We start from the raw sequence: 16,772 nt of genomic DNA on the forward strand, positions 1-16,772 counted from the left end.
AAGTTAAGAAGTCAAGGAAAGAAGATGAACATTTTGACTGCTATTTGCATTCTTTATTTTCTCTTTATCGAAATTTTTATCATATAATTTTAATTCTTTACAAATGCTCAACATAAAAAAAAAAAAACAATTTTGCAAACAAAGCATAATGCTACTTTATTAAAATGTACGAACTGTCCACAGAAAAAGAATGAGAGAAATGTTATTTAAATTTTTGATACAACTGGATTTTACTCAGGTAAGATCGCTGTAAAAAATCGTCACCGCTGTCAGCTCAAATTTATTCAATAAACGACGTCACAATCTTTATAATCTGCCCCGTAAACACATGAAAAATGCATATAAACGATACATTTTCTGTCTGATCTAAGATAGATCCTTGGCAAATGTTCAATTTTCAAAGACGAAAATTTCGCTGAAGATTCTGTTCTCGATATCTATATCGACCTAAAACCTTCACTACGTTGCGATTAGAAAAACCGGTGGTCTCAGAAACCTTGACTCGAGAACCATTTCCATGAGAAAAAGGTGTCACTACCTGCAAGTTGTTCTATAGATACGATTCTTGCGAGAGATACGTCTTAACGAGAGTTAAGGCGAGACTATTGCTAGTTGTTCGTCTGTACAACAAAGAGGCACGTGTCTTTTCCTGTCTCTTTCAAGCTAAATTCACACTAAAATTCCCAGATATTAATAATTAAAAAAAAAAAAATACATTAGAAAAACTTCTCACATCTTGAGAAAAATATATATGTATTAAATATTTGAATAATTTATTCCTTGTAATATATTTGAAATTAACTATAATCAAAGAATTCACTTTGCAACAGTTTATAACTATCCTTTTTTAAGAACTGCTGAAAGTCAATTCAAATTTAATTTTCGTAACTGTAAATGTATTTTTAAATATTTTTTCAGCATTCTTTAATATAAGAGTTAAAAAGTATCTCTCGCATTTCAAAGGGGAGATGCAGGAACGACTTTGCACCGGTCGCGAGATATTGACAAGTTGTTTACGAATTTCAGTGTGTAGAATGAAATACTATTGGCCAATACTTGTCGTTCGCGAGATAGGAGATCTCTTCTCTTTTTACCTGCATATTCTATGCCAGTTCCTCTCTTCTTTTTCTCTCCTCAAATAGCATGAGCGTAAACCGATGAATGGACACTATTTGCATCGCAATTTCCGAGCTATTCGAGTCATTTGCATACCAAGAACAAATCGTTCAAACAAATATTAAGGTGATTGAACTGTATTTTGTGGGACTATTGAACTGTCAAATTCCCATTATTGGAACGGTGCAAGAATGCACTTACGTCAAATTTCAACAAGCGATAAAAAATATCCTAATTCTTTCCTTTAGATATTACGTGCTAAATAGAGAAAAAAGCAAGAATCATATTTAAAAAATATTATTTATCTTAAATCAGATAAATAAGATATTTTCCCACTTCGGCAAACTTATATGACAAATAAATTATCGATTCATCGCCATAGAGTTATAAACGCGCACTCAAGCAAACATTAAAAAAAAAAAGGAAGATCTAAGGGTCTTATCATATTTTGTTTGCACGTAAATGCGCCGATATAATCCTCGCTTATCTGCTTTCTGTGCGATATATTGAAGATTCTTGTTCGGCATCGAGTTATCGGAAAGTTCAACGTAAGATATATTGAATACTCCAATAATTGTGTCACATTAACTTGTTTAACATGACTGATTGATATATGACTGATTAATAATAATACTTCGGACTGTTTCTTTTGTCATTGCAGTGATAAAATTAAACAACAATATATCACTGTGTGAATGTGTTTAAAATCTTTTAAAATTAAAAAATAAATTTCTACGATTATAATGATTTAATTAAGATAAATAATTACTGAAACTGAGAAAATAAATAGTTTTTTATTAATAGAAATAGAAAAGATTCTCTAAAATATCTGATTATGTTCGCTAATATTTACAAAAAAAAACAGAAAAAAAAATATATATTAAATTGTATCAATATTACAAATGTATCAAAATTTAGTGCATTAAAATTTAAAGATGCGATAATGCGAAAGATAAGAAAATAGATCAAATTTTCAGAAAAGTAATATTTTATTTCGTATTTGATATTCGTATTTTTCATGATAATGGTGCAAAAAAACATAAATAATAATGATAATGACAAATACCAAGCTGTGTTACGTTACGTTTATCGTCATCGCTGCGACCTGAATTTCCACTACATTTTCTCTTTACGTATTTCATGGAAGTTCTTCGAGAATCCACAGCACGGGGAATTAAATCGCTATAGGGTTTCACGATAATACACTACGGCGTCACCACGTCAAGCAGAGACACGTTGAAGTAATATACGTTGGGAATACTATAGTAAAGATATCGATACACACTTTCTTTTTTCACTCGTTTCACTATATATTGAAAGTGTACTATATGTTTATAAATAACATCGATAATTTAATTTAATTCTATAAAATAAAACAATTTTATTTTCTAAAAATTTTATTTATTATAAATAATTTAATCTTTTATCAAATTCTTATTACAAAGAGAAGCTTCAATTAATTTATTTCTCATTAATATCAACAAATTATATATATTGTGAACAACAGTTCGAAAAATAATTGCATCATTTCTAGTTTTTATAATCAATAAATAATATAAACATCTAATCATCTAAACATCTTATCGTACTTATTGATATTGTTAAAAATGTTGATATTATTTTGTACATTAACCAACTTTTAAATTTGTAAATGTGTGTGATTAATACTTCTAACTCGATAATGATAGTTTTATAGTTTTGACGCTTTCCTCTCTTTCCGTTGGAGGTGCAATATTGACTTGTTGATTTCGTGTAATTCGCTCGAAAAGCCGTTCTCAGTCGCTTGTACAACTGATAAGAGAATTCGACGTTTCCTGCAGATTGCACAGGCACATCGGCAGGAATTTATCTACTACGGGTTTTTGTATACCTAATGAAATGCGTCTAATAAAATGACGTTCATCAAATATTCGATTGTGCATCTAATAGAGTATAGCAAAAAAATGCCATGTTCAACAGAGACCAACGATTACACAACACCCGTTATATATTTATCAGCCGAATGCTATCTTTTAATAGTATCTTTTTCATCGTTACCTAACATCAACTAATGGTTATTCTTTTGTCGTTTCTAAATACCTTATCCGCATACATAAAATACAAAAATGCTAAATGGAAACTAATTCCTTCCGAGCCGAGTCGAATTTTATTAATCATGTCGCTGAAATTTTGTTTTTCATTAAAATAATTTTAATAATAATGTTAACAATGTCTCGGAAACAAATTTCGATTTAAAGATTATTGCAATATAAGGCAACTATCATTTTTAAGATGTTTGATTTAAAACTTCAGTCTGTTTTCACTGAAATTCTTGTATTCCAAAAAGTATTTTAAAATTGTTATTCAATGATTATCTTTGCTGTAATGGCAACATAAGGAATTATATAAAATAAAACAATTTTATTTTCTAAAAATTTTATTTATTATAAATAATTTAATCTTTTATCAAATTCTTATTACAAAGAGAAGCTTCAATTAATTTATTTCTCATTAATATCAACAAATTATATATATTGTGAACAACAGTTCGAAAAATAATTGCATCATTTCTAGTTTTTATAATCAATAAATAATATAAACATCTAATCATCTAAACATCTTATCGTACTTATTGATATTGTTAAAAATGTTGATATTATTTTGTACATTAACCAACTTTTAAATTTGTAAATGTGTGTGATTAATACTTCTAACTCGATAATGATAGTTTTATAGTTTTGACGCTTTCCTCTCTTTCCGTTGGAGGTGCAATATTGACTTGTTGATTTCGTGTAATTCGCTCGAAAAGCCGTTCTCAGTCGCTTGTACAACTGATAAGAGAATTCGACGTTTCCTGCAGATTGCACAGGCACATCGGCAGGAATTTATCTACTACGGGTTTTTGTATACCTAATGAAATGCGTCTAATAAAATGACGTTCATCAAATATTCGATTGTGCATCTAATAGAGTATAGCAAAAAAATGCCATGTTCAACAGAGACCAACGATTACACAACACCCGTTATATATTTATCAGCCGAATGCTATCTTTTAATAGTATCTTTTTCATCGTTACCTAACATCAACTAATGGTTATTCTTTTGTCGTTTCTAAATACCTTATCCGCATACATAAAATACAAAAATGCTAAATGGAAACTAATTCCTTCCGAGCCGAGTCGAATTTTATTAATCATGTCGCTGAAATTTTGTTTTTCATTAAAATAATTTTAATAATAATGTTAACAATGTCTCGGAAACAAATTTCGATTTAAAGATTATTGCAATATAAGGCAACTATCATTTTTAAGATGTTTGATTTAAAACTTCAGTCTGTTTTCACTGAAATTCTTGTATTCCAAAAAGTATTTTAAAATTGTTATTCAATGATTATCTTTGCTGTAATGGCAACATAAGGAATTATACCTAATTTAAAAAAAAAAAAAAACTGATTCTTGGAATTGTTTCTATAATGAAATTATTTCTATGTTATGTAATTGTGGCAAATTTTATTTTTAGAAACAAAATAAATAAAATAAATATTTTAATTAATATTATATAATATGTAAGCATAAAACACTGGTTATCTTAGGTACATTATTTTGCTAACGAAGAAAACTTTTAACAGTTTCTAATATAAAGCCGACCTTGTCAGTGGAAATTTAATGGCCCAAGACGCGACCACATCTCTTAATAGAAGGATTGTAATTAGAAAAGTGAGAGGTTGCAAAACATTCATCTAAATATACATGAAAGGTATTTACAGTACTAAAGTAATACTTATTATAAAAGTTTATTACAAATCAATCAAATTTTGAATATGCTTCGTTTCTGCAACAATTGAAACTCTTTATGCATACAATTATGTAAACTGTGTCTATTACTTTCTTCATTTTTCTATAGTTTTAACTTTTTTAATTTTTAAATTCAGAAAAAAGTGTATGACGAAATTATTAAGTTAATTTGTCGAAATATTTTCAATTAATTTTGACAGTTTTCTTCGATACATTTTTCAAATCACATTCTTTTCTCGTTGTATGAAATTCATGACGTTTCGTAAGTAAGCAAACACATTCTGATACATCAGATAATATCGTCAGTTCTTAAAGTAACCTAATTACTGAACATTTACGATCGATGCACAAATATCTACGGTCGAACGGAATCGAATGACGTTCGTGAATAAATAACGCGAATTAACGAACCGGTGCAACGTCTGTTAAGTGCAAATATTTTTACACGTGATTGGCCGTTTGTCGAGTAACGTTTCAGCAAATACCTCATATTATATATAATACTTTTATGTGCCGATCGACGTTTCGCAAAAATCCGCTCATCGTTTGAATGTTCGTTTATCTCGACGAGATAATCGATGGCATAAAGAATGACACAGCTATATTTTCAATTTTTCTCTACTTTCAACTTTCAGCAACTCCGCATAAATAACGGGATGCATGTGTATTAAAGTACGAAATGAGATATATAGATAAATTCATTATGCACTGCAAAGTAGAATAATTATTCTATGCAGACACACGCGCGCACGAATAATATATATAATGTACCACATTAATAATTTATTAGATAAATATTTTGTTACGCGAGGCGAGAGATATTTTATGTACTAAAATATATCTTAATCAACAAGAAAGAAATAAAAACTAAAATATTATATGTATCATATTATGCGGTAGAAATAAATGTAGCGTACATTTGATTAATATCAGATTTCAATTAGATCCGCAATCTGTTGCTACGACAACGATTCTTGATAAACGGTAATGTAATGATGACACGAAATAAACCCATTACACGGTATAATAATGCAGAATATCTCAAAATTGGCAGAGAATCAACATATGTATACAGTTACTCGACTCTAAAATAAATTTTTGCTAATAAAAATTTAAGGAACAATTTTTCGCAAATAAAAGACATGAATAAATAATAATACATATATTATTCATTCTTAATTTTTTATGAAGTATATTATTCCTAAAAAAATTTTATTAGACATTTATTATTAGATTATCGCGCGAATATGTTGCGATAAATTATGACAAATATAGATTTTTATAAATCATGATTGATATCACACTCAATTTGATTGTATTTTTATTAAGAAAGAACTCTAAATTTCTTAAGGTTATGATCGCTTTTTTTCTGGCACATCCTGTAATAAAATTGTGATCACCAATGACAAACCGTTATGATACCCTGTATTATAATAACGGATTCGTAAATTTGCTGTTGGAAGATTCACAAGAATATTCCAAGCAAAATCTTATTAGAGAATTATAAATCAATCATAGAAAATATATGAGTGTGTGAATGCATCTTTCTCGCGAGTTAACAGTAACGTGTAGAGAGAAGGAGAGAGAATACAAGCAAACAATAAAAAGATACCATTGGTATAAATGGTAACCCGATATTCTCGGCGAAACGAATCGCTGTCAAACCTGTCTGTGCGCGGGGACTCCTCGCTGTTTCTGCCAGCTACTCGTTGCCAAAAATGCAAATTTTTTCGCGCATCATGAACTTTATAATTAATAATTGTTGAAATAAAAAAAAGTAAACCTATTTTCTTTTATAAATTTTTATATTTTTGCGCATTCAAGAAAAACCGATACAAATGTTTACGTTTTAATACCTATTATTTTTTTTACAGCTTTACTCTAATTCTTGTTTACATCAAATATTGGAAAATTTAATAATATTCCAATGGAATTATATACATGTCTAGATTGAAAATCAAGATTGGATAAATTAGTACAGTTTAGGAATATAATATGAGTCTCTGTGCCATTTTAAAAATAAAATATTTCATTTTCAAAAATCATTTAAAAATCACCTATTTCTGATTTACAAATTTTAATTTTAATTTTTTGTTAGTGGAGGAACGAAATCTTCCTCACGATTTAATGAAAAAATATATTATAAATTATAAAGAGTATATACTATAACCTATAGAGTCCCGCAATCTTAAATTCATTGCTATTAAAAATATGAGAGAGCAAAAAAGATTTTAATACCTTATTTCAACGAATGAAAAAGTTTAAGAGATAAATCGAAAAAATGGATTTTCATTATATATATATTATAAATTATACGATGATGTTTTAAACACATGTGGTTTTATCGTATCGTTTTTTGGTTACCGGCACAGGATATTTGAATAACGTCTTTATTATAAAAATTGTTTGAAAATCTTATAAACGATCTTAAGAATGATTCATTCAAAATCTGTCTTGAATGATTAATCCGAATGATTTTGATCAAACTATATGACCTGGCAACATCGCCATCGGTATTCATCCCGCGCCCATTCTCGCACCGGGTGTGGGCGAAAATTTTTTCACGAGTGCAAATGTATCTTTCTCTCTCTCTCTCTCTCTTTCTTACCTTTCTGAAAGCGAAGAGATCCTTCTGTAGCTTCTGCCGCTCGGCCGTTGGCTGCTGGCCCTTCCCCCTGATGAACTTGAGCATCTTGGACTCGCCGTTAACCTCCGACTCGGCACGTTGTTTCACTTTCTTCGTAAACGAATGGATATATCGCTCGTCGCACGTCGCACGTCACACGTATAAAACCGACACGCACGTTTCAACTGTCGCGAGCGCGTAATTAATGCATTGTTGAATGAACGTCGCTATGTGGATGCCGGCGGCGCGCGCCCGGTTACGCTGCCGCGTTATTTATCCGACAGGATGCTGCGTGTGTGCGTCTGTATTCTCACGATGGCGCGCGGGCGCGCGCACGCTCCGATACACGCCCGCACACGTCAGTGGCCCTGTCTCTTTCGTTATCCTCCCGTATCGCCGCGTTTCCTCTCTCTCTCGGCGGCTCGCGCTCTTCCTTTCTCCTTCACTCACTTACGACACGGCGGGGACTCGACGCGCTCGAGAGAACGCGATGTGTCAGCCGCTTCGCGTATCACCGCACACTCGCGAAAGACGCTTTTGCCGGAATACACTACGCTGGTCGAGTACGAAATCCGGAATATATGATGATGGTGGCGCGACGGGCGAGACGTGGGATGCCGTAACGGAACGTAAAAGCATCGAAACGCGGACACGGGAGACGAAGCGCGATCACTCCACGTCGCTGGCTATAACGCGTCTCTCGCCGTCGTGTCGCGTCGGCTCTTCCCTACCAGTTACTCCGTGCTCGTTCGGCCGCGCTCGGCGCCACTCGGCAACGTTCGACGGCGCTCGGCTGCGCATGGCCGTACGCGGCGACGCTCGGCGGCGCTCGGCGGCACTCGGCCGTTCTCGGCAGCGCTCGGCGGATCCGCCCGAACGAACGATGACCTTTAGCCGCCATTACCGCCGTGACCGAAGGAATGTTCGAACGTGTTTTCCGATTCCTCTCGTCTCGTCTGGATTTTGCGTGACACATTCATTTATCTACGCTTACGCATTCCAGAGATTTTGATACAACGATTAATCTCACGTTCGAGCGACGAGGTACACGCGACACATGGCATTCAAGTAGGTCTTTTCACGATCGAAAAAAACGATGCAAATATTCGTACATATCGATACGCGAATACTTGTGTTGTTGTTAATCATTGCGCATCAATAATTATTTGTATATATGTAATAACTTGTGTGTTATTGTCATATATACGGCTAGGATATGTTATATTTTTGTGATTTATTGAATATTTTCGTAATGTCGCAATTGTACGATTATACGTTTCTGTTTGATATGAATTCGTTCTACGCGCCTTATTGGAACTTTCAAATATCAACGACCTGTTACCAACCTTCCCGCCAGAATTCTATTCTTTTCTTCGATAGTAACAGCGATGTAAAGTTCTCGAAACGATTTTTATCACATTAATATGACATATTTGTTTAAATAATATGGAAAATAAATATTATTATCATTGACTATATACGCGATATAATTTATTGTATTAAAACAATCACATGAAACACACAGAATTCAAGGTCGAAATATGAAATCTGTTATCTTAATAGCATCGTTAAATTTTGAGCAGACAAATATATAACACTTGTGCCAAATTAATTGAAATACCAATCAGTTTCGACTGTACCTGTATATGTATCGTGTATGTATACGAGATGGATATGGAAACATGTATGGTCGTGTTATATTCATTCCAAGCGCGTAACAGGATGTCACGCAGTCGAGTTTCCGTAATTTCCTACACAACACATTTATGACTCCCAAATTGTCTTGTAATATTTTCTTTTTAAAGAAAAATGCATGCAATTATATATTTTATTATATTTGTGCGACAAATATTATATATAGAGAGACGTGAATGAAATAAATTCTTTACAAATTATAAGCAATTTAGATAATTTGAAAATACAAAACATATATTTTGAAACATATTTGAAAGTGTTTACGTATAAAATTACATAGAATTTCAGATCTGTTAATTATTTACATAAATTTGAAATTTCTTATTTATAATAATACTGTACAATCGCATTCACATAATAAATTAATGTTTACATATGATATATTACGTATGATACAATTATACAAATATATCAACAGGGAATGATACAAATTTTGTATCAAGAAAAATGCATAGCAAAACAGAGATTCCAAACGATAAACATTCATAAAAAACATAGATAGTTATATATAAGAAACATTAATTTTTCAGATATATTTACATTATTTGGAATGAAAATTATTTTCTTTTGGTAGATATGTCATGTTTTGTAAACTTAACACTATGTATTTCTTTTAATATCGTTGGTACAACAATATAAATTGTTGTACCAACAATAGAGAAATATCTAAAATACGTAATGTTAAGTTTTCTCCCAAACTATTTCTCCAAGAAACGTACAATACTTTTTGATTCCGTTAGGAAATCGACAAATGTAAGTAAGAAGCCACAAACAATCTCAGTATCTTATTAAGGTTTTCCGTGGTTTTCATATCGATATTATGTCGATTATCGCTCGGTTTGTGCCAAAAAGATGGAAACGGAATCGGTATTATATGCAGAATAGGCACATCTAGAAAAAAACAAAAAAAAAACAGTTTAGATGGAATGCATATAAAATGATTTTCATATGTTAGAAATAATTCACTACTCACTTTTTTTTAGAAAAGGGATATGATCGTCTTCGATATTTGCTTGAAAAGAGTATGGTTGAAAATAATTCTGTTTCGGTTTGCCATAAGAATAAGATTCCAATTTTCTCATGTCGGCTAATTTCTTTTCGCTATTGACTAAAAAAGAATACCACTTCTCGGTATTTTCAAAATAATTGTAAAAACTTGGATCTGGTGCGCCCAATAAATCAAGGAGAACTAACACATCCTGAAACAAAAATATCATAATTAATAACTATTATACTAATATTACATACACACACATATACAACACATTTTTAATAACAGTATCATATAAATTAAGATATATACTATCTTATCCAATTCAGAGATATAATTTTCTTTGTCATAAGCAGTCTTATTATTATGCCATTTCTCAGCTAAATGTTTGGAACCATAAATAGAATCGTTTGGACCCCATTCCTCGAATGCTTCTTCTCCATCAAAGAAAATGAACATCAAACTGATATCTTCCTGTGAAATACAGACATGATATAAATGCAGATTTTATAAAGATTTTCCATATAGTCCATCTTATCATTTCTTGTGTCATTTACCTGTTTAGTTAAATATCTGGTCATAACAGTAGCTAGATTAATCAGTTGAGCACATGGTACAGCACTATCTGTGGCTCCAACAAAATTTCCCTCTCTTGTATACTTTGAATCAAAATGACAAGCTAATGCTAGATATCTTTTTGCATTAGGATTTAATTTCGCTATTATGTTTTCAAACTCCAGTTTGCCAAATATCGGTGTATTGGCTTCAAATAGATCTGTTTCTATTGTCCAACCTAGATCTCTCAATGACCGCTTGATATACTGAAAAAAAAATACTGTTTTGCTTTTCTTGCAGATTAGATGTTATGTCTATGACATCAGAGCATTACATTTGCATATACGTCAAAGTTTGATTTTTCAATATTACGATAAGAAAATATTTATCAACTTTTTTAGTGTGTGATTTTTATAAATATTAATTTAAAAATTGCACAAATAGATTATTAGCATAACATTATCAACATTAATCTTTTTAGTTTATTTCCACTTTATTTAGTTTTCATATATTTATAATTTGAAATTTTTTATATTATTATTCCGTTAAATTCTTGAAAGGAGATTAACAGAGTTTAAAATTTGGAAATTCCCTGCTTCTTCCTTACCTCTCGCACACTTATGTGTTCGGGAGTCCCCACGATCCTTACTACACATATGTTGTCCAAGATCTCGTTCATATGAGTAACATTGCTGAGATCAGATAACGTGGCAACTTGTTTATTTGTCAACCGGCCGGGCATATGATAATACTAGAAATCATTTACAATAATAACACTCATCAAGAGTGACATAAGACTGGTGATAAAGCATGATAATGGCTAGAGAAAGTAAGAGAGGAAGCGGTAAAAATATTGAGGAAGCTGTTCTTTTTTGCGAAACAGCTATGTGCAACGAGAGGCATTTATATATATGCGTTACATACTTTCTCTCTCGTGAAAGGTATATCCTTCCGATTACTCTGCTCGGCCGCGCATGATGACGCGGTGACAGCTAGCAAAAGATATAGCGTGACCTCGAACATATCCTCACTCCGTGATAGTCACGCGTCGACTGATTGTGAGTTGTGAGCGCAGCCACCGATCAGATGATGTAACGAGAGGTCTGTTCTTCGTAGTTGAACTTTTTGTACTTTTCATCCTTCTTTTCTTTGTCTCCGAAGCTTTGTTCTATCTCATTTCTGAGTGCAGAAAGTGTAATATATATGCAGCTACAAAGAATAAACCTAATATGTGTGTGTGTAGCTTCGCGGATGCGCAGTGGATGGTCTATCAGGGATTGGTCTCAAATGTTGAGAAGCAGCATGGCTGCTAACATTGCGTTTCGTTCGAAGTACGATTAGTTTTGTATAAAGATTTTGCTGAATTATCTCTTTTAATATTGAAACATTAAATATAAAGAAGTATCCATTCACACATGCTACCAAGATGTAACGATAATCTCACGAATAATGAATGCAATAAAGAAATGCAGTAATGCTAAATGCTGAAATTTGCAAAATTGTTTTTTCTACCGAATGTAACCATTAATTATTAATTTAAATAACAATTTATAAATTTTATATACATATATATACATATTCGATTTTTGTTAACGGTATATGATTACTTATGAATGTTTGCTTATTAACTTTCATACTTATTTTTCTTTATACTTGGTTTTTAATTTTAATTACATTTATATCATGCTTACGCTTAATTTTATTTTAATTTTATACCCAGTATTTGAGACCAATTTTTAATTAGGTTGCTGCTATTACATGCGCAAATCAATAATTTTTCTTTTCCTCTCTTTTATAAGTATAGTACCTGAGAGAGAGAATATATATTTTATAACTATATTAATAACTGACAATGCTTGAATGTAATAGGAGAATTAAAAGCTCGTTGGAGATTGGAAATAAGAGAGGTTTTAAATATTAATTATATATTTTATATATATGTTTTTTTCTTTATTCTATTTTTTATATATTTAATATCTAAGATTTTATAAATTTTCGTTGTTTTCATTGTACCCAATTTTTCGCTTCCTTAATGTTTTTATACTTACACACTCATTCTTAAATCTTATCTAGCTTCATTACGCGATTATAATATAATTAACAGTGCATTTTTAATTTCAATACAATCTTAATTTTTGCAATAATAATCTGCACAATATACATAATTTATTCTTTTAAGAAATATTGCTTTGCTCTTGTTCCTAAAAAGAACTGACAAGAGAAATTACGACAATAGATAAATTAGAAGAAGAAGTTTAAGTCGAGACAAGACCTATTTGTGTATGGAAGACGCAAGACAGAGAGAGAAAATGATGTCGATATAGTTTATTTACTGAAAAATAGAATATATAAAATAATTGAAGAAAGAGAGAGACAGAGAGAGAGAGAGAGAGAGTATATTTTTTCTTACTTCTTAAACATCTTACATACAATAGTGATATCGATGTCATGAATCTTATAAATCGACATTATCAAAAGAGCTACATACTAAACAAATTTCGAATTCGTTAACAAATTATTAACGATTCTAGCAGCACCATATATTATATAAATGTTTATGTCATGTTACGATATGTGTTCAAGAAAGTAGCTTCAACTTTTTCAAATGTCGAATTTCTAATTTATTAAGTACGCGTTTCAACAGCACTCTAGAACAATAGATTCTCATTGAAATAATACAATCAATATAAGATAATTTAGGGAAAACTGGAAATATTACAGTTTTCTTCCAAATCATACCTTATATATCCTAACTATTGTTTTTTTTTTTTTAATATCTTCAACCGAAATCTATCGGTTAATCTAATCTTTTGTTAGACTAGAAAGATTTAAATTAAATTCACAACACGAACGAATATTTTTGCAAAATCGCAATTTAATCTCTTTCTTCTTGCGTTTGTTGAGTCGATATATTTATTTAATATGTGGTACTACCAAGAAGTGAAAGCGTTCATACGAACGTTTCCACTTTGCTCGCGCAATTCGACAACGGCCGTCCTCTCTTCGAGAGAGATTTGAGCTTCGATCGCGTTAAATAAATAAAGATAAATGCGGCGTCAACGCGAGCCAAGTTTCGCAGATCTCAATTTGATCGACGTGATCAATCAATTCAATTATAAAACTCGCGACTGTTTTTATCAAGTTTCCTCGAGGCGATTAACGTCCGTTAAATCCGTGACGAGCGCTCGAATGAGTTTTCTGTTGGACCTTCTCTTCTTGTGGAACCGTTACCGTGATGAATGAATCATCGATCTAACGTTCGTTAATGAGAATTCGAGAAAGCTCGGTGAAATCAATCATTGGAGTCCGGTCAGATGAAAACGACAAACGCATATCTCTCGCGAGCGCAAATTCATTTCCTTGCGATTAGCACACGCGGAAAAGATGCGCGAAGGATAATCGATGCGCTTACTTATTGAATTGGAAAAAAATACAAAATAATCTCTCACTCCTAAATATAAGTACGCGGATTTTGAGCAACCGTTTCGCGCAAGTAATGCTTCCCAGACAATACGAACGTTTAAAAGACGCGAGTAAGAAAGTCCAAGGAGCGTTCCCGAATTTTTCAGGTTTTCTTTAGAAACTTTCTCTCAAACGTCTTTTGATCTTTCGTCTTGTTTGGGTTCTTGCTTCCGGTCAGATGGAACCAAACGATCGGACTATCGCGGGAAGAAAAGAGCTTGCTTTTGGGAATATCGTGGCAACATCCACATTTCGGAGCAACATTCGAAGAGCCACGAATTTTTAATTAGAGATAAGTTACGCCTGAGATCGGAGGCCCTTCGAATCGATATATCCTTTGCACCCTGCGGCGCGATCAGGGTTCGATCTCGGCGAGTCTCTCAGATTTTATATTGAATATTTTTCGTCCTCGTCCTAAGTGCCATGATAGTGAATTTTTTCGATGATGGCGACGAGCGCGCCTGGATTATTTTCTTTCCTTCGATGCCGACCGACCGGCCGAATTCCTTCAGTAGTTGTAAGGCCCATATTGGGAACCGTGATAGTATGGCCCTGGGTACGCCGCCGGTGCCGGATATCCGGCGTACGCGTATTGCTGCTTCTGCGGATACACTGGTAAAACGAGAAAAGAGATTAGATTTAATCTGACACTTTTCAATAAATGAAGAATGTTGGAGTTAAATTAGATTATCAAATAAACAAGACAAAACAATATGACAAAGCTATTTTAGTTTTTAACTTTGATGCTTAACTCCTAAGCGATGGGCATTTTATTATTTTTTTAAATATATTTTTTGTTATATATTATATATATTTTAATCAATTTAAATTTTTATTTTTAATATATATACTTTCGAAAAATTAGTATAATTTATTGAAGAACATGTTTTTATTGTTCAGATAAATTTAAATATTTACTGATTTTGAAGAAAGACATTATACATTTGATGTTGCGAAACGAGACACGTTTGTCTTTCGTCCTGCGTAAATTGAATTCCGACATCGATCGGTCGGCGTACGGGACTGAATACGCAAATACGGAAATTCTTTTATGGCAAAAGGTCGATGAATGCATGGAAAATTAGGCAAGTGTGTCGCTTTCGAGCGATTACTTCGATTTTAGATAATATTACCGGTTTTCCATTCTTTTTCTTTTTGTTTTTTCTTGGAAAAATGGACGAACTATCGTGCATAAACGTTTATAATTATAGGTCCAACTTTCCTAAACTCAAAGATTTAATATGAAAAACGATGAAAGTTAAAAAAAGAAAAGTCATATTTATAATTAGGCGTATTTCTCTGTGTGTGCGTTTTTTTTTTTTTTTTTTTTTTTTTTTTTTTTTTTTTTTTTGATGCAATCTTGAGATGATTAGATAGTAGAACTAATATACTCTACAATTGTAGTGTCGTATTGTATATATAAATTTTATATAAAACAAAATCGTTACTTTTTGCGATCGGTAAAAATAGATTGATTTTTTTGCTTCTAGATAACGGAAAATAGAGAGAGAAATATCTTTATATTTCAAAGATTTTTTTATACGTTATTCAATGAAAAAAAAAAAAACAGCGAGATGAAAATATAAGTTATAAGATACAGTATGCGAATCTTTAAGCGAATACTTAAAGTTTCAAAATGGATTCGAAAAAAGATGCTAGATGCATTCTGCAGCTCGATCGATTATCCGAAGGAGAACTAGAAAGTTTCTTTCAGGATTAGAGCGTGACAAAAATACTTTAATCACAATAGCACAATAGCACAAACAGAGCGTGAGGCGGACAAGTAAAAGTTTCGCGAGAATGAATATTGGCCGTTGCCACACATCATCGCATCAATACACTTTGATAATTGATCTATCTACTCTATCGATTAGAATCTTGATTGCATTATTATTATATCATATTATTATCGATAATTATACGGTTGTGTGATATAATAATATTTATGAGAAAAATTTATTAATAAAAGTAGCGAGATATATCTTTTGATCTGACCAAAGTATGGAAAATACTAAATTAAATAATGTTAAAATTTAACTTTGTTGTTTCGCATTATATTTGCCATTTTATCGATATAGTCAATTATATTTATCCCTTTCCGTAAATCTAAATTCCCTTTTAATCAAAACGCTGGACATTTAATCTTAACTAAAATATAAGACTTCGGTAATATTGAAATATATGTACCGAGATAATTTAATTAATTTTAAAAAATCATTTAAATAATCGACTAGCTAGTAATTTTCCGCATGGCTTCACTCTTCGGTTTAGCTTAGAAAATTGCGCAAAGACCGACTTTAAAATCTCGGCATGCAATTTCGAGTTAATATTCATCGAACTAGTTTCACGTGGCCTCGTTTTTCATATTTACAAGTTCGCAGCTAATATTTTCAAAACATTACCGACTCTGTCACCGACAGGGTTAATTTTATATTATTCGAACAGTAGGGATCAATCTTCTTATATACAAGGCATTATTGGGATCGACAAAACTTTCGGTTTGTTACAGTTAAATAAGCGATCAGATTGTTTTCGTCTTGCACTATGTGTATTG

General features: G+C 31.9%; 3 protein-coding genes across 14 annotated transcripts in view; all 3 read right to left on the reverse strand.

Moving 5' to 3' along the window:
• The window catches only part of LOC115232775 (lethal(2) giant larvae protein homolog 1), a 26,863-nt gene extending 18,654 nt beyond the window's left edge, over positions 1-8,209 (reverse strand). For all 11 annotated transcript variants that reach the window (XR_003883654.1, XR_003883653.1, XM_029802861.1 and 8 more), the window contains exon 1: positions 7,498-8,209. Coding sequence is in view for 9 of the 11 variants with exons in the window: in XM_029802861.1 (XP_029658721.1) it covers positions 7,498-7,581 (84 nt within the window). In the remaining 2 variants the exon portion in view is untranslated. The remainder of the gene's footprint in view (positions 1-7,497) is intronic.
• Positions 8,210-9,513: 1,304 nt separating this feature from the next.
• On the reverse strand, positions 9,514-11,964 carry LOC115232831 (glutaminyl-peptide cyclotransferase-like). Its single transcript, XM_029802959.1, has 6 exons — positions 11,681-11,964; positions 11,364-11,507; positions 10,759-11,022; positions 10,514-10,675; positions 10,184-10,409; positions 9,514-10,101 (listed from the first exon to the last, which is right to left on the reverse strand). Exons 1-6 carry the CDS (start codon positions 11,777-11,779, stop codon positions 9,947-9,949), a joined length of 1,050 nt encoding a protein of 349 aa, XP_029658819.1. The 5' UTR covers positions 11,780-11,964; the 3' UTR covers positions 9,514-9,946.
• A 720-nt stretch (positions 11,965-12,684) lies between these two features.
• The window catches only part of LOC115232834, a 29,113-nt gene continuing 25,025 nt past the window's right edge, over positions 12,685-16,772 (reverse strand). Inside the window, exon 7 of one of the 2 annotated variants that reach the window (XM_029802964.1) lies at positions 12,685-14,830. In XM_029802964.1, the coding sequence (XP_029658824.1) occupies positions 14,727-14,830 (104 nt within the window). In that variant the 3' untranslated portion in view covers positions 12,685-14,726. The remainder of the gene's footprint in view (positions 14,831-16,772) is intronic. The other variant, XM_029802963.1, reaches the window with a different exon arrangement.

The sequence above is a fragment of the Formica exsecta genome, unplaced genomic scaffold, assembly GCF_003651465.1.
Source record: "Formica exsecta isolate Colony F162 unplaced genomic scaffold, ASM365146v1 scaffold15, whole genome shotgun sequence".
NCBI classification, from domain to species: domain Eukaryota; kingdom Metazoa; phylum Arthropoda; class Insecta; order Hymenoptera; family Formicidae; genus Formica; species Formica exsecta.